This window comes from Phlebotomus papatasi, chromosome 3, assembly GCF_024763615.1.
Source record: "Phlebotomus papatasi isolate M1 chromosome 3, Ppap_2.1, whole genome shotgun sequence".
Taxonomy (NCBI): domain Eukaryota; kingdom Metazoa; phylum Arthropoda; class Insecta; order Diptera; family Psychodidae; genus Phlebotomus; species Phlebotomus papatasi.
In genome coordinates, this window is record NC_077224.1 from 13883610 (window position 1) to 13910403 (window position 26794).

A 26794-nucleotide genomic window follows, 5' to 3' on the forward strand; every position below is an offset into this window, starting at 1 on the left:
ACCGAACTAATTTATCGAGTTTATTAAATGGAAATAAATTTAATGACCAATTAAGATTTTAATTCGTTCGAATCGAACAAATTAGTATCTTGCATTTTTTTACAAGTCCAATCGTATTTAATTTGTTGATATTCAAATTCAGAAATGGCTTTCATTATTGTTTAGACAAGGGTACAGAGACTGTACTGAACTTATCTATCAACTGATTTCGGTAAATTTAGATTAACTATTTTCTATTAATTTTGATTAACAGAATGGAATTTTCGCTTTGGGAAATAAGAGAAAAATTGAAGTATTCAAAGGCTGCCGCATTCAAAGGTAGGCCACTTTCCCCTACCGAATTTTAGTAAATTTACATCCCTTAGAAAGGCCGCGGTATCTTTGATAATTCAAATGATCCTGGACTATATCGGCTATGAGCCAACAATAATTTTTAGCCTAAATTAATTCTTTGGTCAGGAAACCTAAATCACGAGGTGAAACACTCCATAAGACTAGATCGTATTTGCCACCTGTTTATTTGAATTATTGAGTGTTTTCCAACGAATAATTCTAATTGAATATCGATTAAACTAGGTGTTACTTTAAAAACTCGAGATATCGAGGAACATTTTGTGAGATTAACATTAGAGAAAAAATCCCGAGAGTCCTCCAATTCGAAATCGAATTTCTTAATGAAGGTTCATTTATAGTTGTAAAGAAGATCGGTCCGGTGGGGTGTAGCAGAAAATGAACTGAAACACTAGACCGTTTTTGACTTTTCAAATTTTATTTTTTAAGGGTTTTCGAGGATGAATGTTCTCTTAATCAGGTATCGAATATGGCAGGGAAAGTCACGTACAGGCGGGAATTATTACACTGCACTTGGACTTGGATCACAGCTCGTATTGAAGTTCATCATTTGACTGGTCGACATTGAAGGTTTGAATACACCTTAATTCGATCTCAAGGAATTTATTGAATGTCTCAAGAATTCGAAAAATTATCTAATGGTTTTTTCGAATTGGAAGTGTGTTAATAAAAACCATTTGGATTTCCCAAAAAGATACGCCACTCATCATGAAGTGGTCTTATCTTCGGGGTAGACCGCGAACGTTTTCTTGAAGTGGTAGACTGTTAACCTGAGTGTTCTGGGCTCGCAACCCCGATAAGAATAAGCGAATGAAAATGATAATGATGATTAATTCCATTTAGAATTGGCGGATTTTCTTGCCAGAGTCCACTAAAAAACTCTGGCTAAAGCTTTTGTTAAGTCCTGAGTATTTTACAAATACCTTGTCTCACCTGAAATTATGGAAAAAGTTCATGATTCCATGGGCAACAAAATAAATAAGTGTTTTCTTTTAATATTTACAATATGAAAATACATATCATCCTAAATCTGGAAACAGGACAGGGTCTGTATATTCAAGAAATGGCATCCTTCGAGGTCTAATGACTGAAAGGAAAAAAAAATTAACTCATTTGGAAATATTTCACCTAAAATTTGTTTTTTTTCTAAACTAGGTACAATATAATAATACTAGGATCGTAGATGAGAATTTTCTCTTTGGTTGCAAAGAACTAGTTCGAGATGAGAAATGGTAAACCAACTTTTTGCAAACAAAGAGAGAATCGTATTGTTTGAAAGTTGACTATGAGCGAACCATGCATACATTCCCCTAATGAAAAAAAAATGCTCTTTTAAACCTTAAAACACCGCGAAATAAAATTTTTAAATAACCCTTCACACTACTAGAGTCACACTGCAACCTCATTATCCCTAACAATTACTAATTCACTTTCTAGAAAAGAATGTTGTGTACCTGGAATTTTTGGAGGAAATGGCTTAAGAAGTTCGGAGGGAACTCGCTTATGAAATTTGGCTGAAAGACAAGAAAAAAAACATTTTTGTACCTAAATAATATTTTTTTTACAAAAAACAAAAAAAAATAAAATAAAATAAAATTATCAGATTATACTTAAAAAACTTATCAAGGCTATGTATTAAACAGCATATCCTACACCACTAAGTTTACCTGCTGCAAGCACCAGAAATAATTGCAACACAATCAGTAACAACTTCATCTTGATTTTAAAGCAACATGAACATGATCATCGTAAACTCACTCAATTTATAATTAATTTAATCAATTCAATAATTTTCAAAAGCAATATACCGAGCTAATTTATCAAGTTTATTGAAGTGAAATAAATTTAATGAACAATTACGATTTTAAGTATTTAAATTCAAACAAATTTAGTATTTTGCAATTTAAAAAGAAATCATATTTTATTTAATTTGTAGATTTTCAAATAAAAAATTGCTTTCATTATTCTTTAGTAAAACGTACAAAGGCCCCAAGGAGCATTTATCGCTATAAACAAGTAGAGATGTCTGATATCTATACAAAAATTATGGCGAAGACTTTACATATTTCTTCTACATAACCGCATAAAAGATGTCCATATTTGAGTGAATGGGGAATTTTTACATCCAAAATATAACAATTATTTATTTAAGATATAATCACGTCATCGTGTAACGGTAAAAAGTATCAATTATAACTGAATAAAATATAATCACTATACAATATCAATTTTATAACTACTGATCGTAGACTTGTCATTTCTTTTCCATTTTCATTTAAGACTTGCTTAAATATTTTCCTCAAATGAGTAATTAGTTACCCTCAACGATTCAGTCAGATTTCCTGTGACTCGTGCACTTTTATTGCGTATGAAAATTTAATGCAACGACTGTTTTGCGTTAGAGGACACAATATTAGTGAACAAAATTTCCTTCCCGATCTGAAATTCTCAAGGGAAAGCTGTGAAATTAAACAAAATAAAATTGAGTAAATTTATTGCTTTTCCCATTGTATCGTAGAAAAAACTTATGGATTTCAGATTTTTGTTGCGTGTATTGATAGAATACATCACTTTAAACAAAATTGTGAACAAATATCAGCACACACAAATGTTTTTTGCATAAGTTCTTCATTAAATTGGGTTTTATGTCGCAAATTTTCTATCATTTTCTACGCCATCATTTTCTTTTTGTCTCCATAAAATAAAATCAAGATTTTATAACTCGAATAATTAAGAAATATAGAAGAAAACACGTTTTTACATATTTTTGTGATTATATTCTTATTATGTCGTACATTATGTATACATTGCAGATTTCTTTTATCAAAAATAGCACTTTACAATAAACAATGTGAAACACTGAAATGATATGCATTTTATGGACTTTTTCTGCACTCTGAACACTCCTTCTGCAATTTAATTCCACGACAGAAGATCAAGAAGTTGTTGTAATGCTTGTATTTTCACTACACTGCAATTAAGGAAACAAAATATTAGCTCTCACGAATAAAGTATTAATTCACTATTTTTCTATCAATTGTCCTTACTTCTGTCAAATTTGACCTCTTCTGTGTACTCGACTTTACTGTAGACGCTGGTGCACTTCAAGACTTTAGCTTATAATAAGCATCACTTTTTTCACAAGTTTTTCACTCAGAAATGAATATCTGCTTGATAAACAAAGCAGAATTTGACAATCTGGCAGCGTCATACAAAATGAACACAAGTGATATATAACTTGTGTCTTTTATGGAAGAAATGTAACTAAAATATATCATAACATAATGTTCATACAATTTCACATTATATGAACGTAAAAACAAGATTATGTAAGATAAATATACTTTCGATATTTCCGAGATAGATTTACTCATTTTCACTCAAATATAGATCATATTATGACTTGTTTATGGATCTAAAAATATTTAGTCGTCATTTTAAAGAAAAATACCAATACATTGACTGGAATTTATCAAATAAAATGTATTATTCTTATTAAAAGAGAATAAGTGATATTTTCTAGGTATTTTTCAGTTAAGTTATTTTTCTGGTATACAACGCATATAATTTTTGGATAATATACTTCCACCATGTTCATACATTATATTTTTTAGAAATAGATCGACTACGTTTAAAATATGTTGCTTACATTTGAGACATACATTATTTGGATATCAAATGCCCCTTCGCTGTACTGAACTTATCTTTCCACCGATTTTAGTAAGTTTATGTCATTTGAAAAGGCCGTAGTATGCCTGATAAACCTAAATCGCTTTGAATATCTGTGAACCTGTGGTACAACCTGTGGATTGTACCAGTTATGAACCGACAATTTTTGAACTCAAGCATTCCACAAATCTGGATCGTTTTTGCTACATTCCTCATAAGCACTCGTTCTATGAGCCCAAATAGCAATTTGGAGTAAGATTACCGTTGGATGTATGTATTCTTGATTCTAAAAACGGGTCCTATGACGGTCGTCAGAGAGTCGAATGACGGAAAGTGGGGAATAATATGACCGTAATTACGGAAGTCATTTGGCGTTATAATAACTCTGAAATTACCCGCCTACGACTAAAATATGACGCCGGCTTCCTGTGTACTAATAAAAATTCTTCTCCTCACTGGATATATTTGAGGGGAAATGTAACTTGTCAAATGGCAAATAGAACTATTCAGAGCTGTGAATTCGCAAAGTAATTGATATTTTCGCGTGTTTTCTCAACAATATAATAGTGTACATTGGGAGGAAAAGCTCCTTAAGTAGAGATGTGTGTTGTGATTCGAAAAAGTACAGTTCCGACAGGAATTAAGTGAAAATTAGGCAATTTTTTGCATGATAAACACGCACAAACATTTTTTTTGTAAAATGAAATTTTGTATGGTTCAGGAGTTTGCTCCAGTCCTTAGAGTGTCCTGTGATTAAAATTTTGTGTCGAAAAGACCTATTTAGCGAAAATTTTAAAAGATTTTTTTGTGTTGTTGCCATCCAATGGGAAAATTTTCGACATATCGGATGGCTCATTCAGAAATAGGTGAACGGCAAAAATCTTCGCAAATGTGTATAGTGAATTAGGGAAAAATTAGAGAAATTTACATAGATCGTAGTAGAAAACGATGGAAAATGTGAAGAATTGTTGAGAAAATATTGTCTACAGTGGTAATGCAATACAAAGTTGTGAAGTGCAACGTTTTCATTCAAAGTGTGAGCGTCGATTTCGTACCTATGCGCTAGAGAAGGACGCCAAATGCATTGTTTTTGGCGCGTAATTTTTTGTACGGAAAAATACCGTCATTTGGAGTCGCTTTTGTTACTGCATGGTAGAGTAAATTTTAGAACCGTAAAATAACTATTATATTACTAATTCAATCTTGAGTAATGCTGTGACCAAAATTCGACGCGAAAATGACTAATTTTTAAGATTCCAATTAGGAGTAATTTTTTTGACCATTTATTAACCAGTCATTTTTGAGTCAGAGTAATTTTTTGCGGATTGGGAGGTTTGATTAAGAAATTTGATTTCGAGTTGTAGGACTTTCTTGTCCGAGTCCACTGCTCTGCCTTAAGCTCTGTAGAGTCTTGAATGTCTGACCAGGGGCCCATTAAGCCTAATAAAAAGTGAAGATATTTTTCAGTCTTCCTTGTAAAAATTTTGCAGATATTGCAATTGTATGAAAATATGAAATATCCAGAGGCCCCTGGTCTGACTAAAAAATTAGCTGTTATCTAGACTCAATGATGCAGGCTTTGCTCCTGATGGTATAGGCTTTACGAGCATTGCAAAATGATTAAGCATAGGATCTTGATTTTTCATCTAGCATCATTAGTTCTGTTAATCTGTAAGGGCCTTGACAGACATGAGGGTTAGCCGAGACACGGCTTAGCGTAATTATATTCGAAATAATGGTTAAACTTCATTTCCATCATTTTCCACTAAGTCGTCTCTCGGCTTAAGTCGCAAGTGTGTCTAGGTCATAAGAGCTTGGCTGCCTGAGGTTTTTACAGAACCCACAGCGCTCCTCCTAAAGACTTGTTCCCTACGACCTAATCCCTGGCGAGTGGCCTTCAAAGTTGAAGTCAATTTCTTACTTTCACATACAAATGTGTATGGAAATTTTTCTGCACTCGTGACAGTTACACGATTTATGTCAAAATTGAGGTATTCCTTGTGTATAAAACTCTGGTCCTTGTAAAGAGGGATAAATATACTATATTTCTTACTAAATATCTTCTCGTTCTGAGAAGAGTAAGCTGCTGAATTTCTGATCGATTTGAGAGTTGGCTTCAAACAGTTCCATATGAAAGAAGACACTTCTCCGGGGGGTAGCCTACAACAATGTTATGAACTAACTTTTCATACTTAACCTATCTACGATACCCCGACCGAAGAAGTCACCCATACCCTAATACTGGAAGGCTCTTAAGACATATCAGCGCCTCTCCGTGAACCATCTATAAAGTCAATTTAAATACCTATGGGGGATTTACCATTAGGAAAACGCTAGAGTTATATAAATTTATATAAATTCATATATATTTTCAAAGATTTTTAAAATATTTATTAAAGTCTAATTATCTTTTTTATATTAATTTATTTGTCATTTTTTTATTTTTGTTACAATATATTACTAGTACATACCGAGCTTAACCCCACACAGGCAATGGTATAATCATAAGGTAGGCAGGTAGATGTGGACCTCGTCGTGGTGGCATCAACGCAACTAAACAGGGAGAAAGGGTATTCTAAGTTTATTAATCTCAAAGATGAAAGCTTATTTCTCAACCAATTTGGACAAATCTGGATTAATTGGAAAGGATTTAGAAGGATAGTGTGCCAAGAAATATTAATCACGAGTTTGAGCATTGCATTAATCAAGCATACCAATCCTTGAAGGCAATTCTTCAGGAGCTGGTTCCATTCGCACTGAAAAGGATGAAAAAGCATTTTAAGCTTATTGATCTCACAAACAAAAATCCTTTGAAATATTTATATATTTTATAAGGATTGTAAAACAAAGGATTTTATAATTTTTCTTAATTACTTTCAAAGTTAATATTCCGAATACACTGAAGCCAAAAGAGAAAAATAAACGATTTTTTAACGAATCAATATTTTTTTCTTTTAATTATAACGGCTTTCAGGCTTCGTACACACTCTGGCTTCAAACACTTCATATTTTTCTCATATATGACTTATCTCCACTGAAAGAAATCCCAAAAAAGTTAAAATAACATACCGGAAATGTTTATTTTACCCTGGAGTATTGATCCGAAATTGGTGTAAATATTATGCTTTCTAGGTGTATTATGGGTTAAAGTTACCCTTTTTCATGTTAATTCTCCCCTTAAAAAGTTGTAAAATTAACATTAAAAAATGTTGGTATATTTTTACACTTAAAAAGTGTTAAAGTTATGAGAAAAAAATTTAATCGCATCCCCGTTTTTTTCTCAGTGTATGTCATTTTCATAACACTATAGTCTTAAGTCACATTTTCTGAGCAATTTATAGATCTAATACCAAAGCTAGGTTCTAAATAGAATAGCCTACACCACTAAGTTTACCTGCATAAAAAAACAGCAGAAACAGTTTTAATGCGATCAAAAATAACTTCATTTTGACTTCACGGCACCATGAATATATGAACATGATCAACATAAATTGACTCCTTTTATAATTATTTTAGTAATTTAGAAGAGCAGTATTCAATGCTAATTTATCGGATTCATTGATATGTTACAAATTTTACGATTAATTATAAATTTAATTACTTTACCTTAAAATTAAATTGGAAATAAAACAACTAGGGTAAGTGTACCAAATTCCGGCCAGCTTGCAATTCCGGCCATCTTTTTTGTTCCTCGAATTTCCATGAATTTTTAGTTTTTACATATTGTAGAGGTTATACAATGCAAAATAATAAAAAAAAATGTCGCTTCGACAAACGAGATTACGTGAAAAAGGCATTAAAAGAATTCCTGAAGGGCAAGGAACTATGAGAATGAAGGTGGCCGAAATAGGGCACCAAAGCTATGTCTACATTTTTATTCATTTTAAAATTTATTAAGAATGATTTTAAAGTAAATAAAGACCATAAACTTTCTACAAGGGTTTAGGCAACACTCCTTAAGTAGAAGGAATTAAAAAAAATAAATTTCTATTAAAGATGTAATATTTCAAACTTGAGACTTTGGCGCTTGCATGCAACTATGCCGAAATTTAGCACACTTACCCTACATGCATTTTATTCAAATTCACATTGGTTCGGTCAATTTAGTATTTTGCAATTGCTTGAATAAATCCAGCCTTAAGGAATTTGTCAAATTTTAAACTCAAAAATGTTTCAGAGAGTTTATTTCTTAACCGATTTGGTGATGTTAAGCGGTCTTCAGACTAGACGTTTAGCCCAGTTCCCGTAGTACGGGCTTCAGACCTAAGGCTTAGCCATATGGCTTAACTACTCTAATTTCTTATTAATCACGATTTTTTTTTAAATTTAACTTAGGATCAGGTTATTAAAGATAAATGACATATTGGGATCTAAAAAAGTGATATCTCTCCTTGGAAATTACAAGGGGTCAACTCACTTTTTTGCGATTTTGAGATTCTAATGCACTTAGAAAGGCAATTTAATAAAGGAGAATGGTCAAATCCGGTCCCGGAATCGCCACGAATGGGACCTATGTCATTGGATAGACATTAGTATAGGTAACAACTTTTGTTCTGGGATCAATGTTTTAAACCATGGAGGAACAGTTCTAGAGCATAAAAACTATTTTTGAGAATGATGAAGAATGATCAAAAGTATATGGGCGCTGGTTCATCTTCATACAAAGATTAGAGTAGACGCATTTTGAAGATATTGATATAAGGTTGAGAAAAATTGCCGGGACCCAGGACGATAAACGCTGGGAGTTCTTGTAAAAAAAGGCCTTTATCCTTCCGAAAAATCGTTGTTTTGACAACGAATTACACAAGAACTGCTAAAGTGATCTTGATGAAATTCGGTATAGGGTCACTGTATGACTTAAAGTTTTTATCCATGCATATCACCCCCTCCCCCCACCCTACATTCTGATAGCCCCCATACAAAATGGGGGCACTTTACCTTATAACTCCTTTCTAAGACAATGTAGAAAGCTGATATTCAACAAGGGAACAATACTTATGGAAGACTTTTCAACCATGCATGTTAACCCGCTCCCCCACCAACCCTTCTAGTAATCCTATACAAAATGAGAGCATTTTGAGCTCCTTTCTGAGAAGAAGTAGTTGTTTGTAAAAGAATGAAAAAAATGAATAACTAATAACGTTAACAATAATTTTCTAGATTTTATATGCATTTATAGACATCTAGTCGAATTACAGCTTTCTGCCTCCTTTTAGAAAGGAGTTATAAAGTAAAATAGTCTTATTTTGTATGGGGGCTACCAGAAGGGGTGATGGAGGAAGAGTTTGGTCAGTATGGTTAAAAAGTCTTCTTTAAGCCTTGTTCCCATGCTGTATTTCAACTTTCTATCTTTTCTCAGAAAGGAGTTATAAGGTGAAATGCTCTCATTTTGTATAAGGGCTACCAGAAAGGGGGACAGAGGAGGGAGATATTATACATGGTTTAAAAATATTCCCTAAGCTTTGTTCCCTTGTCGAATTTCAGCTTTCTATCTCCTCTTAGAAATGAGTTATAAGGTAAAACGCCCCCATTTTGTATGGGGGCTATCAGAATGGAGGGTGAGGGGAGGGGGTGATATGCATGGATAAAAACTTTAAGTCATACAGTGACCCTATACCGAATTTCATCAAGATCGCTTTAGTCGTTCTTGAGTAATTCGTTGTTAAAACAACGATATTTCGGAAGGATAAACGCTTTTTTACAAGGACTCCCATCGTTTATCGTCCTGGGTCCCGGCTATTTTTCAATCTTATATCAGTACCTACAAAATGCGCCTACTCTCGTTTGTGGCGATTCCGGGACCAGCGCCCATATAGTTTTGACCATTCTCCTTTTCAGATGATATAAGTCATTAAATTTCGTTATTAGAAAAGTTTTCCAAAATTTTAATCTTTTTGATTACTTGCATAATTTTGCTTGAAGTAAAGGGGCACAAAATATATTCATCGTTCAAATTTTTGTGAAACAGGGGACTAACTCAAGCAAGTTGATCCATTGTCATTCTAATTTCAGAAAAATTTGCACATCATTTAGAACCTCTTTCAAACCTCTCTGAGATCTGTAGAAGCAGGCGTCCCTCAGGGAAGAGTTTTAGGCCATGTAATGTTTCTATTGTACACTTCGGACTTGCCAACTACAGAATCTACAACCTAGGCTACGTATGCTGATGATACAGCAATTATCGCGAAAGGTGATACTCCAGAGGACGCTTCGGAAAAAGTCCAACAAAGTCTTCAGCTAATGGAACAATGGCTTCAAAAATGGAGATTTAGAGCTAATGAAGAAAAATCTGTGCAGATTACTTTTACTTTGAGAAAAGGGGACTGTCCTCCAGTGATGCTTAACGGCAAAACTGTTCCCAAATCAGACAACACTAAGTATCTGGGTATTCATTTGGATAGGCGCCTCACCTGGAAAACTCACATTTGGAACAAAAGGAAGCAACTTGGACTGAAATGGAGAAATCTTCATTGGCTAGTGGGAAGAAAATCGAGAATGTCAACTGAAAACAAAGTGCTCCTGTACAAGGCAGTCATAAAGCCTGTGTGGACGTATGGAATCCAGCTATGGGGCACTGCCTCTAAAACGGATTCAGACATACTCCAGCGTTTCCAGAACAAAGTTCTGAGGCAGATACTGGATGCCCCGTGGTACGTTCCAAGTTTTATCCTACATAAAGATCTTAATTTGCCAACAGTCGTAGATGAAGTAGAAAACTACTGCAGAAAATATAAGGATCGGCTCCTGTCTCATCCAAGTGAATTTGCGGGTGAATTGGCCATAGATGCCGGAAATGCGAGAAGATTGAAGCGGGCTAAACCGTCGGACCTCTTCATCACTTCGTAAAAATGATGTGATATCTTTTATAGGGTGAATTGTTTTGTAGCCCTTCTGTCCTTTGTATCGTTTGGTCAAATTTGAGCTTATTGTAACACGTTGAAAGTAATACGTTACAGATTGCTAATAAACCCACCATACAAAAAAAAAAAAATTAGAACGACAAGGAGCTAACTCATTAAAAAACATATTTTAAAAGGTCAAAATATAAAAATTTCGATGTTAATATTAGTGCTCATACAAATAGAAAAGAAATAAATTGTTTTTGTTCAGTCAATAAATTAAGATAACTTCCCAAGCACCACAAAATAACTTAACCAGAATTATCGTTGTACCAACGTTAAAATACGGTTATTTCAACCAAACAAGTTATAAAAACGTTATCCAACAGTTAAATAACCAAAATGTGCTGCTTGGGTTGTATACACAAAGTTGGATCTTTCATGCTGTCTCCTGAAAAATGGCCGAAAGTTAGTTGGCCCCTTGTAATTTCCAAGGAGCGATATAATTGTTCGCTATTTACGATTTTGACACCTTCGGAAACTGGGCTAAACCTCTAGTATGAATTCCACTTAGGTCTCAAAATCCTAAATAACGTGCAATTTAATTGCTTTTTTAGAGCCTAATGTGTTATTTATCTTTAATAATCCAATCCTAAGTTAAATTTTCCCAAAAAATCATGACTGATAAGAAATTAGAGCAGATAAGCCATTTGGCTAAGCTTTAGGTCTGAAGACCGTATTAGGCTTCACTGAAAATGTCTTAAGAGTCCTTGACAAATATGACTTGGTTCTTTAAAAATTTCTCATTTTTTTTCTTTTTAAAATCTTTATTATTTTATTTTTTTGTGTTTAAGATAATACTCACCTGTATAACCAATACAAAAAAAATCAGTTTGGCTTTCAAAAGTTGAAAATGGTTGTTTGGAACATTATACAGGAAGAATCAATTGTGCCAACCAGACGTTGTTTCAATTTTCTAATCCAAATTACGTTTCTTACTTTATTGCAAATGTTCCCTTGATTCGATAGATGGAAGATCAACTGATAGAAAATAAACTGAAAAGATTTACAAATTTTTCATTTTATGATTGTTATAAAATCTTACTTTTTGCGAAATTATTAGAAACGTGCATGATTTAATGAAAGGAAAAATAAAGATGTGATTAAAAATTTCGTATTACAATACTTACACAGAGCTAATAATATGGACCGAAATAATCTGGCGGCTGCATCCGAGCTATAAATAAGTAAATAGCATTTCAATTTTATAGTCTTAGGAGAGTACTGAGTATATATCTCAACTGATCTTTATTTAAGTAATTTTAAGAACTCGTGGGTGTTAGTTAAGAAAGACAGTGGAATTGGATTAAAAGGACAGTTTTGATAAAATCCCAGGGTTACAATCCCATATTGCAAAACATTATTAATATAAAATAATACATTTCATACCATGTCTAGGGGATCTTTGCAAAGATCTAGGTTTAGATGACTCCATTCGAACTGAAAAGGAGAAAATACTGATTTATTTTATTGAACCTAACCATACCTTGGCATTGCTCTTTGGGATTGTAAAGTTTGAAAACCCCAATAATTCTTAAGATAATTCAAACTAAAACCGGTTTGTAATATAAAAGGAGTTTTTGTCTTTACATTTAAAATATTAAGCTTTTTAAGTTAAAAATATTATGCACAAGAAGCCTTTTTATTCACCACAAGAGACTGTTAAATTATATTAGAAATTTAAGGAAAAAAACAACCGTTTACACTGTAGTGAATAGTTATTAGTGATTACTTATTCAGTATCGAGTTTACCTGTTTGCAAAAACAGCAAAAGTAATTTTAGAATTATCAAAAAAGACTTCATTTTGGCTTAACGACAATATCAATACGATCAACGTAGCATTACTTCTTTTATAGTTGAATTAGTAATTAAGAAAAGCAATATACTAGGCTAATTGATCGAGATAACGTAGTGAAATAAATTTAACGATCTATTTTGAATTTAATTACGTTGCCTAAGATTAATTTAAGGATTTATTTCAAAACTAATAATGTTAGCATTGTGCTCGTTTCGTATTTACAACTTTACAACGATTCAAGTTTTTTAATGTGTTTTTATAATATTTTTACAAAGCAAACTATTACAAGAAATTTGTTAAAATTTGTAACTAAAGGAAGTTTTCGGAGTAAAAAGGAAATGCTGTTAATTGTTCTTCAAGCACAAAGAGCTCAAAGATACAAACAACTTTTTCTTAATTCGAATGATTCATGGCTAATGGGTTTGTTCTGAAACAGATTTTTAGTTGCGCTATCAGATAAGGCGACTGTCTTAAAATTATCTTATACTAGCTTCAGACCTAAGGCATAGCTATATGGCTTAACTTCTCTAATTTCTTATCAATCAATAATTTTTGGAAAATTATCACTTAAGATTCGACAACATGGGAAAGCGATCAATTAAATTTTGAAAAACCGAAAAATTGTTTTCTATTTTGAATTTCGAGACCATCGGAAACTAGGCTAAACCTTAGGTCTGAAGCCGGCCTCATTCTTAGTAGCAAACTAACAAGAGCAAGGCTGAAGTCTCGCGAGTGCTTCTGCCACTCTGTGAAACCTTTTGACTAATCTCCGGAAGGCTAGACTTAATCTGTGGAAAGAAGTCTGTCCATCAGATTTTGTTGAATTAAGGGAACGCATTCTTTCTGGTGGTGACCAAGACTGAAAGACATAGAAGTCTCTTAATCGTTTGAGAAGTGGCGTAGCGCGCACGAGAGACAACAGACGGCGATTGGGATTCTCCGAATGTGACTTCCAATGTGGGTGATCCAAGCTTGTATATTTGTCCGTAATTCCCTGCCTCATGCAGAACAGGGGATTTGATGTCGGCAAGTTCGCTTGCCATTGACGTAGCCCGTTTTTGGGCAAGACAAACTTAATTATAGTCCTCGACTCGATTAATAAATATAATGATCCGTTCTCTCTCCAGAAGCTTTTGTACTCCGAATAGGACGGCAGTCCACAACAAATCGATTTTTAGCGCATGTCATATTCGTGATCTAGAAGTGTCAAAACGTGTTCATGTTTACGCAAAGTGGACGCGATCTGACGAGGTCACATTTCACATTTCGGACCACAAAACCTGAGATTGATAGCGTACTGTTTTCAATTCACATCGACTGCAGTCAATTTAATATTTTATAAATACTTCAATAAACTTTAAAGAATTTGTCAAATTTGAAACTCAAAAAATACTCCAGAGAGCTTATTTCTTAACCGATTTGGTTAAGTTAGGGTTCGTTGGTTCTTTTTTTTAAATCTTTATTATTTTTAAATTTCTTTTCGTGTGTGAAATAATACTCACCTGTATAACCAATAATCAAAATATATTTGTATTTCTCAAGCTGAAAATGATATTTCGGAAAATTATACAGGACGAATCAATTGTGCTAACCAGGGTACGATGTTTTAATTTTCTAAACCAAATTACGTTTCTTATTTTATCGTGAACGATCCCTTGATTCGACAGATGGAAGATCATTGAGTGGAAAACAAACTGAAAAGATTTAAAACTTTTTTATTTTTTCTTATAAAATCTTGTGTCTTGTGAATAATATGTAAAACGTGCATGATTTAATGGTTGGTTAAATGAATAACAATGCTGGCTCAACATTTCATGAAGGAACTAGGCCTTCCCGCAAGGAGATTTCTAGACATGCATTATTATTTTTTTCTTATACGGGAAGATGTTGTCAGTCCCATGCCCGTGGAATCAAGTGCAGTGAAGCTCACTGGATGCAATCCGAACACCTTTAACGACAGAAAAAATCCTGATGACCTAAAGGGGATTCGAACCCGGGACACTTGCATCATAGAGCGAGTGCTCTACCACTTGACCCATTAAGTGCCCAAGGTTAAATGAAAATGCTATTAAAAAATGTCCTGTTACGGTACTTACCGAGTTTAAATCATGACAGGAGGACCAAAATAATCTGGTGGCTGAATAGGAGCTAAAAATAAGCATTATTATAAGTAATTTTAAGAACTCGTGAGTGTCAGTTAAGAAAGACAGTTGAATTGGGTAAAAAGAATAGTTTTGGTAAAACCACGGAAATGGGAAGGTCAAGCACGTAGTCTGAGCCTTAGGGAGTGTATGTTACAACATATTAATAATAAAAGAATACTTTTCATACCATGTCTAGGGGATCTTTGGAAAGATCTGGGTTCAGATGGCTCCATTCGAACTGAAAAGGAGAAAAGATGGTTTTTATTTTATTAACTTTAATCATACCTTAACATACTTCTTTTATGGATTGTACAGTTTGAAAACCTCAATAATTCTTATGCTAAACTAAAACCGACAAAAGCCCTAATAAAATCAAAATAAAATTAATCTTTAAGTATACAATTAAAATATTAAGTTTATTAAACTAAAAATATTATGCACCACAAGCGACTGTAATATTTATTTTATTTATTTTTCTATTCATTTATTTATTTATAAAAAAAAAGCTAATGCTTTTGAGCAGGTGCTCTTGAAAGCAAACAATGAATAAAAAAATAAATAAATAAATATCAGAAATTTAAAATAAATAACCATTGACACTATGATGGCTAGTTATTTATGTTACTTATTCACTACAAAGTTTACCTGCATGTAAAAGCAGCAAAACTAATTTTAGAATGATCAAAAACGACTTCATATTGACTTGAGGGTAATTTGAACATGAGCAATGTAACATTATTTCTTTTATAGTTAAATTAATAATTAAGAAAAGCAATATACTAGGCTAATCGATCAAGATTACGTAGTGAAGTAAATTTAACGATCAGTTAGAAATTTAATTAACTACCATACCTAAGATTAATTTGAAAATTAATAATATTAGAAGTGTGCTTGATTCTAATAACCATCTATTCTACTAGTATCTATCCATCTATTCCATCTATCCTTCTATCTAGTCCATTCCATCTATCTAGTCCATCTATTCTAATAGTACTTCGAACTTTCATGCCTTCGAATAATGTAAATCTTCTTTTATTTTTCCTTCAATAATTGATAATAAGCAAATGGCCATGGTTCATATCTAAATCGCGACGTTCAATCTTGTAGATTAAAAACGTTTCTTTTTTTTGTTGATTTCTAAGATAAAAGCGTATTTATCAAACAATTTGGACAAATTCAACTTCATTGGAAAGGGCTTTGAGTTCTAGATATGTCTATAAATCTTTTCCGAAAACCGGTTATGAACCGATAAGAATTTTTAATCTGAAAATCAATTACATAACTATCGGTAGTGAATTGATTATAGCACGAATGCTACAGACCACACACCAGAACTTGCTGGAGCACCCTTCATTGCTAGCTTCTCAAAATTGAGCCCCATTGCCTATTCAAAGGCAACTACGAATCTGGCGTCCTCCTGGTTTCACTGGTAAAGACCATCTGAGGAGCCGATTCTATTATGCCTTCCCGTCAAATCATTGCTCTACCTGCCGATTTTACTCGGAGGTTTTTTGAATTGTAACGGAATATTTCAGTACATTCAGAGAAAATCTGTAGATTTTCGGCAGAATTTCTGCATAGAATATCTGCAGATTTTCGGCAGAAATTCTGCCGAAAATCTACAGATTCTCGGCAGAATTTCTGCATAGTCTCCATTGTCTCAACAAAAATATTGTTGATTTATCAAGAAACTGTAGAAGTTACAATGTTTGCAAACAAAATTCAATGGAAAATATTCCATCTTTTTAGACACAGCTGTCTGGAAAGTCTGGAAAGTAGAAAAAAATCTACAGAAAATCGGCAAAATATCTACAGAAATTCGTTAGAGTATGAACTAGGATTCGCCAGGCAATCTGCAAAAATTTCTGACCAATTTTGTTCCAAGCCCAAATAAAATTCGTAGGAATATCTACAGATTTTTCGGCAGATTTTCGGCTGAGGTGTAGATATTTTCTGCAGAAATTTTAAAGATATCTGACGAAATTATTTGACGGGTTCGGAATGTCTCGTTGAGCACTCACAAAGCCATCTAGCGGAACTATAGCGATATCGTAACTTGAGATTAGCCGCCGTTATAGCACCCCTTAGATTCACCACCCCAGCTGAACAGTGATTGGTACTGTAGGCTAAGAAGAGTCTTCGTCAGGACGGGCTTTCTCCCTCCAACTCCTCTAGGCTCAAAAGTCCTACCACACGGTGAAAATTAAAAAAATCTTGTAGTGGAAAAAAATCTTTATTAACCACTATTCGGGTATAAAATCTTGGTCATGAATTTGAGCAAAGCACAAAGATGGGACCTGGAACTCTTAATCACTTCATTTTCCTTTCCATGGAGTCCAAAAAGGCAACGGTATAGCCTCTGGATACGGCCAACCAGGAAATCTCTCTACGTCCATTCGAACTGTATAAGAATAGAGATCATTTTAATTTTATTGACCTCAAAAACAACTGAAGTAATACCAATGCTACCGAACAGCCTGGCCCTAATCCATTATGTTTACCTGTTTGGAAAAACAGCAAAATTAATTGCACAACAATATAAAATGATTTCATTTTGACTTCAGAAAATCTTCAGAAATACAATGAACGCAAAGTTACTCCTTTTATAAGTGAATTTATCAAGTTTATTGAAGTTAATTGAATTTTATGTGCAATTTGAGTTTAATTAACATTGACATTGCACTTTTCCACAATTCATATCGATTGGAGTAACTTAATATTTTTAATATTAGATTTTCATTTGACAAAGAATGCATTAAAAGAATAACACGAGGTCAAATTGAAAAAAAATCCTCGAGATATTTCCCATCAGAAAATCTCTATCTATGGGTTCTCATCGTGCTAACAAGGGTTCTCACAGGAATTTTCTTCAAGAAACTTTCCCAGAGGTTGACCTGAAGTTCGTTAGACAGTAAATTCCGTTAGATTTTTCACTTTCATCTCAGAAGATCAATGTGAGACCCTCGTCAGGGACAAAAGGTCATCTCTATTGGGAGAAAAATCTACCTCTCTTGGGATTGTCCCGTGTGCAACAATGCTCTTGGTGTCTTCTGTATTCAGGATGTCCCATCTCGATCTCACCCAGCATTAATATTCATATCGTCCTCTTGCATACAATATGAGCCTTGATTTCGGAGAAAATTCCTTAATCGCCCCATTTGAGGAAGATCCCTCAGATCGTGGGAATTTCACGTGCAACACTCTCACGTCCCAACGACTATTTTTGGCTCTCCAATACCAAATCGAGATCATTCTGAGATGGAAGGTCTTATGGGCAAGTACCTGAGGATGGTGTTAAGGAACTTGTGCACAATTGACGTGAGATTTCGCCATGTGAGATACTTTCTGGAGAGTGAATTTGTAGGAACATTAACCATGTCAATCCCTAACGTACTGGAGGTAAGAGTTAAAGAAGGGCGTTTTCTCGTTTCTCATCAATATCTTCCCTGGGTCCTTCGCACCCTCCGGGATCTTATGTACTGAGATGTACATAAGAGATCCTGTTTTTTAAATGAAACCGATGAATCGATCATATGAAGAGCATTTTTTTTGTCCAACACCAAGAGAAATGTTAAAGGGACTATTTTTAGACTGAATCAACTTTAAGAGAGTTTTTGGATGAGATCCCTTCATAATCACAGCTATTGTAATACTGTGGATTGGTCAACTACCTCCAATAGAGGTTCATAATGATGCATGGTAATCATCAAGGAGTTAGTTATTTTGCTGAACTATTGCTGATCTGCCAATCTAGCCAGAGAATCCATAGAGAACACAGGTAACCCAAATATTTTTTCAGTGAATTGACGGGAAACCCGGGAAACCAGGGCTACTTTACAGATTCTTCAAGAAACTCAGGGAGTTCGGAAAACCTAGAAATCCTTACGCAACTCACGAGGAACTCAGGGGACCCACCCAAGAAACAAAATAGCTGCCTTTTAAAACCAAGTACTAAACAAGTCCTTTAGTATGCTTTTAAAAGACTTAAAGCAGGGGCCCATTAAGCCTAATAAAAAGTAAAGCAATTTTTCATTTTTCCTTGTAAAATATTTGTAGATATTGCACCTACACAGTAAAAAAAATTACCACTATTATAGTGTGTAATCTTTCACACCACTATTATAGTGTTAAATTTGGAAAAAATGTTTAATTAAAAATTGTTTAATTTAAAGTTGTTGAATTTCTAGTTGTTGAATTTGGAGTTGGTGAATTTAAAAATTGTTGAATTTTTGTGTGTAAACTCAAAAATTGTTGAATTCTACATATATGTTGAATTTTTGCTTTTTTAGACATATGGAATGTTTTTTGCTGTCTCAGGATCCCCCCTAATGTGAGATGCTTACATCTGATGCTCGAATCTTTACGATATATTTATTATACTTATAAATATTTGATGTTCTATATGACCTTTGCCCATCGAAATGCATCTCGACTGAAGTATAAGTCTTAAATGGAAATTCAACAATTTTTACATAACTTTTGTTTAAAAATTCAACAACTTTTGTTTAAATATTCAACAACTTTGGTTGAAATACACACGGCTTCACACTATAATAGTGTGAAAAATTATACTATAATAGTGTTAATTTTTGATCATGTGACAAAAAATACCATAAAGTTGTGTATTTTTTCACACTATAATAGTGGTAATTTTTAGAATTTTTCAACACTTTTACTGCACAAAAAGCATTGTTGAAAATTTTTTTACCACTATTATAGTAGTAAAATGTCAAAAATTACCACTATAATGGTGTCAAATTTTCAACATTTTCGAATTAAACAATATTGTTGAAAATTTGGAACTATAATAGTGGTAATTTTCAATCACGTGACGAAAAATTACCAAAATGTTGTGTATTTTTTAAACATTTTTAATTTAAACAACTAAAATCGTCGATTTTGCACTATTATAGTAGTAAAATTTTACACATTTTTTTACTGTGTAGACTTAAAAAAAATTGCTCCTACACAGTAAAAAAAATTACCACTATTATAGTGTGTAATCTTTCACACCACTATAATAGTGGTAATTTGGGAAAAATGTTTAATTAAAAAATTGTTGAATTTCTAGTTGTTTAATTTAAAAATTGTTGAATTTCAATTTGTTGAATTTTAATATTGTTGAATTTTTTTTTGTTTAATTTCAAAGTTGTTTAATTTTTTTTGTTTAATTCTCAAATTGTTTAATTTTCAGTTGTTTAATTTAAAATTTGTTGATTTTTTTTGTTTAATTCAACATTTTTTTAATTTTGAATGTTTTAAAGTTTTAAAAGTACAAATACGCATTGTTCACAAAAAATTATTTTTTTATTTTCTTCATTAAGCCCAAAACTTTCATATTACATTTGGACACACTTCTTTTCATATTTTTTGTTCCATCTGTTGGATGTATTTTTAACACGTATCGCTGGAAAAATTCCAGTGTGCAAGCAATCTCTCTGGGAAAGCATTCATTGAAAATGTAATACATTGCGAACATTATTTCAAACGCTTCCCAGATATTTGCTCCTTTCTGAATCTCCTGCCCTTTGTAGAATATCATGTGATCTCCTGTGTTTTCTGTAAATCGTAATAATGAAAATTCTATGTAAAAATTTTGCTTAAAACATACTTTTATCATAATTTACCTATAATATAAACCCCAGGATGTGCCGTCATGAGATTTTGCGAATTGATCTGAAATATACAAATAGCATACAATAAAATTACTTATTCTCCAAAATACGAAATAACAATCTATACCTCTCGGTGTTGCAAAATTGTGTCAGCATCTTCCTTGAAATAGTGGCAAATCGCTTTTATCAATTTCTCCAGGTCTTTTTCTCCTTCGAATTCTTCCTTCATGCATGCAAAGTAAATCATACTGTATTTATCCCTGAGCTTTGGAGTCATAGTTTGGATGTCAGTTTCTGTTAGATTCTTAAAGTGTTCGAAGAGTCCATCTTTCGTCTTTAGAATTTCCCACTTGTTGAGCAACTCTGTAAGTTCCATTTTTTCATTGATGTCCCGTCTAATTAGAGCAAAACTATCTCCATCGTTGAGTGGGTTGAGTGATTCATCTGTTTGACTGAAGATATTCGGTTGATTATTGATGTTCCCGGAACATGCGTTATTGTCTGCTTTCAAAGTCTTTATTTGTTTGTGCAGCAATTGGTCGTCAAACTTGGTTTTATGAGGTTGATTTAAATAATTGTTCCTGTTTCTTAGTTTCTCTGCCAATCCCAAGTATCCATTTCCAATAATAATATCATCATCGTCTTTTTCAATGAAGGTATCAGGAAATTGCTGGCACATGCTTTTGGCGGTTTCGTGGAATACTTTGCATGGTACATAGTACCCAGTAAGTCGAATCTCATCGACTACCATCTGACACACCTTAGTTAATTGTGTTGCGGAAAGACGTTTCTTTTCCTCCAAAGCGTTCAAGCAGTCAGAATCAAGTCGGCTCCATGGAATAACCACACCAGCATATCCTAAAAACTTCTCTCTAAGAGCCCGCTTACTTGTTCCGCTGTTTCCAATTGGCGTGGATGTTTCCTGTTAAAAAATATAAAAATAAGTATACAATTTTAATACCACTGTATAATATTAGTATTAGATAAGGCTATGAATTAAATATCATAGAAATATTTAAAAATTAAATTCACCTGACGAACTTCTTCTGATGAAAATGAACGAGAAGTCGATGGTTGAGGCTCAAGCAAAAATATCTGATTAAAGGACGAATCAGGGCTGGCAAGTGTTTCACGGTCATTTAATACACCGATTGAAGTGTTCAGTCTCTGTTGACTTAAATCCTGAGATTAAATATTACTTTGTTAGTAAACAATTTTTTATGTAGATATCATGTTTTAAAAATAATATATACCTCATTAACTAATATTGAGGGAGTCCAAAATTCATGTTGTTGCAGAGCCATGAATATTTCATTTAATGATGACGCTTCTAGGAATGAATCATCATTTATAACAGTTCCGCACACCTCTAAAACTAAGGTGGTGCATTGGTATCCCAGCATTTCACTTGCTTTTAGCAACAAAGCATTAATATTGGGTATGGAATTCATCAGCCTTTTCTGACTCCTGTCAGCGCTCCAAACTTTAAACCATTTCATTTTTCTATTTATCAATCAATTTAAATTAGGTTATCCAGGTAATGAATGTTTAATAAATAGTACAGAAGAATCAATTTTTTTAATATGACAAAGCTTGATTTGAGAGAGGTCAACTATTTCTTTTTGATTTTTGAAAAATAATTCCTCTTCATTTAAGACATAAAGTAAACCGTTTTCTTGATCTTCATATAATTTACATTTATGACCAATTATAGAGAAGTCACAACAAGTAATATGAACAACTAGTCTCACAATTTTTATAACATAAGGATCGCCATACTCATCTCTCTCCAAAAAAATGTAATGGCCTGTTTTAATATTGAAACCTCTAAAATCACCTTCATTTGCAAAAAATATCATCGACATATCAATATTTTGTATTTTAAGTAAATTTTTCTCTGTATTTGAAAGTATTTCATATCCTATTTTCGATTTTACGTGAATGATTTTTGGAAACAATATTTTTTCAGAAAGCAAAAGAGATTGTTGAGCCTGATGTTTTTCCGAGCATAATTTTGGAATGTTTTTGTAATTTCGTGAAGAAGTAATGATTCTTTTAAATTGAGTATGCTTACTTTCAAATCGCAAGGTCCAGAAAGAAGTCAAAGGTCCAAATTTTCTGATTAAATATGGGTAATGAGTAATAAAGTGATGCTTTGGTTTAAGTGGTTCAGTAAAATTATTAGATCTTAGTTCCAAATACTCTGCAATCAAATATTTCAGTAAAGCTCGTTGTGTTTCAGAAATTTGGGGAGCCACCACGATGTCAACAATTTTTTTCAAGAGAATTAACATTTTGTAAACAGAATCTTTTACAATATTTTCGTCAGTACTAAATTCAACACAAATCAAAGGTATAATTTGAATCAAACACCATATATCGTAGGCTCTACCAAGTATGTTAGAAAAATTTGGCCTCATTTTAATTGAAGCTTTTAAGTTCAAGTCTTTAAAGTAAAATTTTATCAGATATATTAATGTCGTGTAAGACATCCAACCTTTTCGTACAACATATTTAAATATTAAACAAAGATCTAGTGGGATAATTCCTTCGAAAAAATCGTGGGCGATGCAGGGTGGCATTCCAGGATTTGTTATCTTGTAGTGAGTTAATTCATTAAATATAGAATTAAATTTTACCCCCCTATGATTATTTGTGTCTGAATTTTTCAAATCACTTAAATCCTTTTCATGAGATTCCACGGTCCTCAATCGAGCTGTTAAATTTTCATTCGTTTTAAATTCACTTCTTGTAATATAACAAATCCTGCAAAAATAATGTGAAGTCGAGAAATTTTCGACAAACCCTCCGATTTGGTGACTCCCTAAGTTATCACCTAAAATTGCAAATAGTGATCCTCTCAAATTGTAGGAAACATTTTCATGCATCACATTTATTCCAATCCTTTCTAAAATTTTAATATCATTTACCAATTCATTTAAAATCTTGTTGGGCCCAAAATACTTAAAATTGCTTTCATTGCAAAGTGCAATCAAATATAAGTTATTGACTTGGGATCTATTATATTTTTTTAAATTTCCAACAGATAGATATACTCCTATGAGTTTGTTTTTTAATCTCGCAGCTCCGATAGGATTACACACTTCAAAAGCATCTTGAAAAATCAAGAGCTGTATATTTTTGTGGAATGGGTCCCAAAAAGTATTATTTTTGCTTATCTCACCATCATTTAGATCAGAATAATATAGACCATTTGCATCTTTTGGTGAAAAATATTCATTGCGAAAATCTAGATTCTTAAATAATGTGGTCAGAAGATCTATTAGTGGAATGTAAAAATAGGTGCAGTTCTCATCTTTATCATTTTTCCCTAATTCAATCTCTTTTGGTTTCACAAGAAATTCGCTTTTCAATAATTCTTGTTGACGAGAATAAGTGCTCCGTAGCAAGCCAAAGTCAGAATGAAATAATTCTTTAAATAAAGTTTTCTCACTACTAAAAGTTTTTATAATGTCTTTAATTTGTACATCAGATATTCCTTTATTACGAAGCTCCCTTACTAGAATGTAAATTTTTTGATTCTCGTCAATATTGTATGCAGAATTAAATGATTCACTTATACTGGAGAAAGATGTAGAGGGAACATTTAATTGTAACTGTTGACTGCAAAATAAATTAAAATACTGCCTTGTAAGTTGACTTCGATTTTGTTTGGTATTATCGAGTGTAATGTTATCAATTGCTTCAAGTGAAGGGTTTGGCAACACATTCTCGAAGTCATTTACAGGTAATGAGACTGTGGAAAAACTATGATGTCTTATGAAGTGAACTTTGAAGCTATTTACATTTGCAAATAAATTGACTTTTCTGCATTCGTTTGAAAAAGGACATTGAATTGGAGTTTCTTTTAAATGTTTAAGCAAATGAATATAAAACCTTTTTTTAGACTCTTCTTTCTTTTTGCAAATATCACATTCAAAACTTAATGATGCTATATATCTCGTACACTTATCAGAATGAATGCGAGCCTTATGACTTAACAACCTTAAATAAGTTTTGAAAATTTGATTGCAATTTTCCTCAATACATTTAAATATGGCATGTTTGTTTGTTTTATGAATTTTTAAATGTGTATAATAAGCTTTGTGTCCCAGTTTAAAACTACAATTCGGACATTGAATTGACATTTTTGCGAGTTTAATTTGTAAAAAAGTAAACATAAAATAAATAAATAAAATTAGTTTAAAATAAAGAGGAATTAAACATTACACATAAAATATATTGTTATAAAAAATATAGATTTAAAAATTGATTTTTTTTACTAACATAAAAAATATGAAGCATGCGAAGTTTTCCAGACTTTAGTTTGTAGAGTTCTGAAAAAAAAATATGGACTTTAATACTTTCTGAAATATGTTACTTTATTTTCTTAAGAAAACAGAAGAATTGAAAATTTTGATCTATACATTTATGCCACCATTTATTCTTGTAAAAAAGTCGAACAATAACCCTTTAATAGCTATAACTCTCAGGGGTAGCATCACAAAAAATAGATTTACTGTGATAATTAAATTTATATTTATTTAAAATTGCTTTAAAGCACTTAATCATAGTCTTACTGATTTTTTTTTGAAGGAATATATAAATAAACGCAGTAAATGTTAATAAATTAATGTTGAAAATCTGATTTTTCTGATGCGTATTTTTACACGTGCTGGCTATTAAAGGCTTAACGAAATTATTTCTCTCCGATAACTAAGATAATTGAAATAATAAAATTAAAGAAATTGAAGATTCTCGGTACATAAGAGAACAATCTATATTGAAGTAGAGAGTTCTAAAATTCTCATAATAAATTAATAGAATTCGAGATGGATATAACTTGTCCCAAGGTTTGAGAGGAATTATTGAACATCATGAAGAGCTCTTTTCCAGTGCGACTAAAAATATTTTAGAACTCCCTAGAAATTATCTTATTATTTTCCCCATGAAGAAAACAAAAAGAACTTACCAGAATTTCATAAAGGTCCCACGAAAATTGAGTTGTCCGGAGGCCTCACAAAGTGTTGCGAATTCTCCTTCAACTGATTTGTTTTTTTTTTCTTCCGTGAATGTTCAGGATATTGCTGATAAAACAGAAAAAAATAAATCTTACGAATTGTTCATAATATTTTCAATATTATTTTCAATCAATCTGTCCGGAAGTAAGAGAAAGTACATTTCACGCTTCAACAAGTTCACGGTGTAAAATTCACCCCAGGCGGACAGTCTTCCACATCTATGGCACAATTTGTCTTAAATAGGTGCTATATAGAATCATCCTGCCAATTTTCACATGATATTAGGAAAAATGTGGAAATATGTTCACAAAAACCCTCCAAATGAGTCATCCGGGAGTCTAAGAAAGTGCATCAATTCATTTAATCGTTTTCTTCGTGAAATGTGACGCACTTGATCGCCTGACCTATTCTTGGTGGACTCAATGAGGTCTTAATTATCTATTTTCGTCTCTAAATCATAGTTTTCTTACAAAATTTCCACAAATTTCCGAATTATGAATTTAACATAACCACACTTTCTCTGGCATTACACAAAATACATCCTGTCTCAATAAAATTTGCAAGAATCAATCAAATACTAACTTATTGAACTACACCAAATTCTCATCTCACGATTTACCACTTATTTTATTAGAAAAATTAAATTAAAATAGCATAAAAGCACTAAACTTACCTCTTTGTGAACGCTTTCCGTTGGTCGCGCAGAATAACAGTATCACAATCACCACAGTGAAGCTAGCAACATCACGCCACATTTCGCGACTATCATGGTAGTAAAAAGACACAAATTACCACCATAATGGTATCAAATTTTCAACAATTTTAAATTAAACAACTTTGTTGAAAAATCTTGACTATAATAGTGGTAATTTTTTATCACGTGACAATAAATTACCAAAATGTTGTGTATTTTTTAAACATTTTAAAATTAAACAATTAAAATGGTCAATTTAACTCTATAATAGTAGTAAAATTTTACACAATTTTTTACTGTGTAGTTCTTGTATTAATTCGGCGAACATTATGAAATATGTATTTTTAGATAGCTTTTAATGCACGATTTCGAAATATATCAGACTGATAAGTCAATTCTCTTTAGGAAAGAACTTGTCAATAGTCTTCAATGCCTCTATGCAAAAACGTATGGAAAAATGAAATGACGAAAGGCCCCTGCTTAAAGTGAGAATTTTCTGTTGAAAATCCTATAGGAGTTCTTAAGATCCTTAAGAGTGCGCCACTTTACTTATAGTAATCTCAATGATGAAATCAAGAGCGTTATAAGTAAATAAAAGGATT

The 26794-nt window shown here is 32.5% G+C and overlaps 2 protein-coding genes and 1 long non-coding RNA gene across 3 annotated transcripts in view; 1 reads left to right on the forward strand and 2 right to left on the reverse strand.

The window, feature by feature from the left end:
- LOC129807792 (uncharacterized) overlaps positions 1-26794 on the forward strand; it is an 802905-nt gene that overhangs the window by 471918 nt on the left and 304193 nt on the right. The gene's annotated exons all lie outside the window — the stretch shown is intronic.
- On the reverse strand, positions 20148-22107 carry LOC129807796 (uncharacterized). Its single transcript, XM_055857291.1, has 5 exons — positions 21731-22107; positions 21510-21659; positions 20605-21399; positions 20490-20538; positions 20148-20421 (listed from the first exon to the last, which is right to left on the reverse strand). The coding sequence occupies exons 1-5, from the start codon at positions 21974-21976 to the stop codon at positions 20162-20164; spliced, it is 1500 nt and encodes a 499-aa protein (XP_055713266.1). The 5' UTR covers positions 21977-22107; the 3' UTR covers positions 20148-20161.
- LOC129807803 (uncharacterized) lies at positions 24779-26188 on the reverse strand. The gene is made up of 3 exons (XR_008752318.1): positions 26172-26188; positions 25450-25564; positions 24779-24814 (listed from the first exon to the last, which is right to left on the reverse strand). It is a non-coding gene; the product is annotated as an uncharacterized LOC129807803 (long non-coding RNA).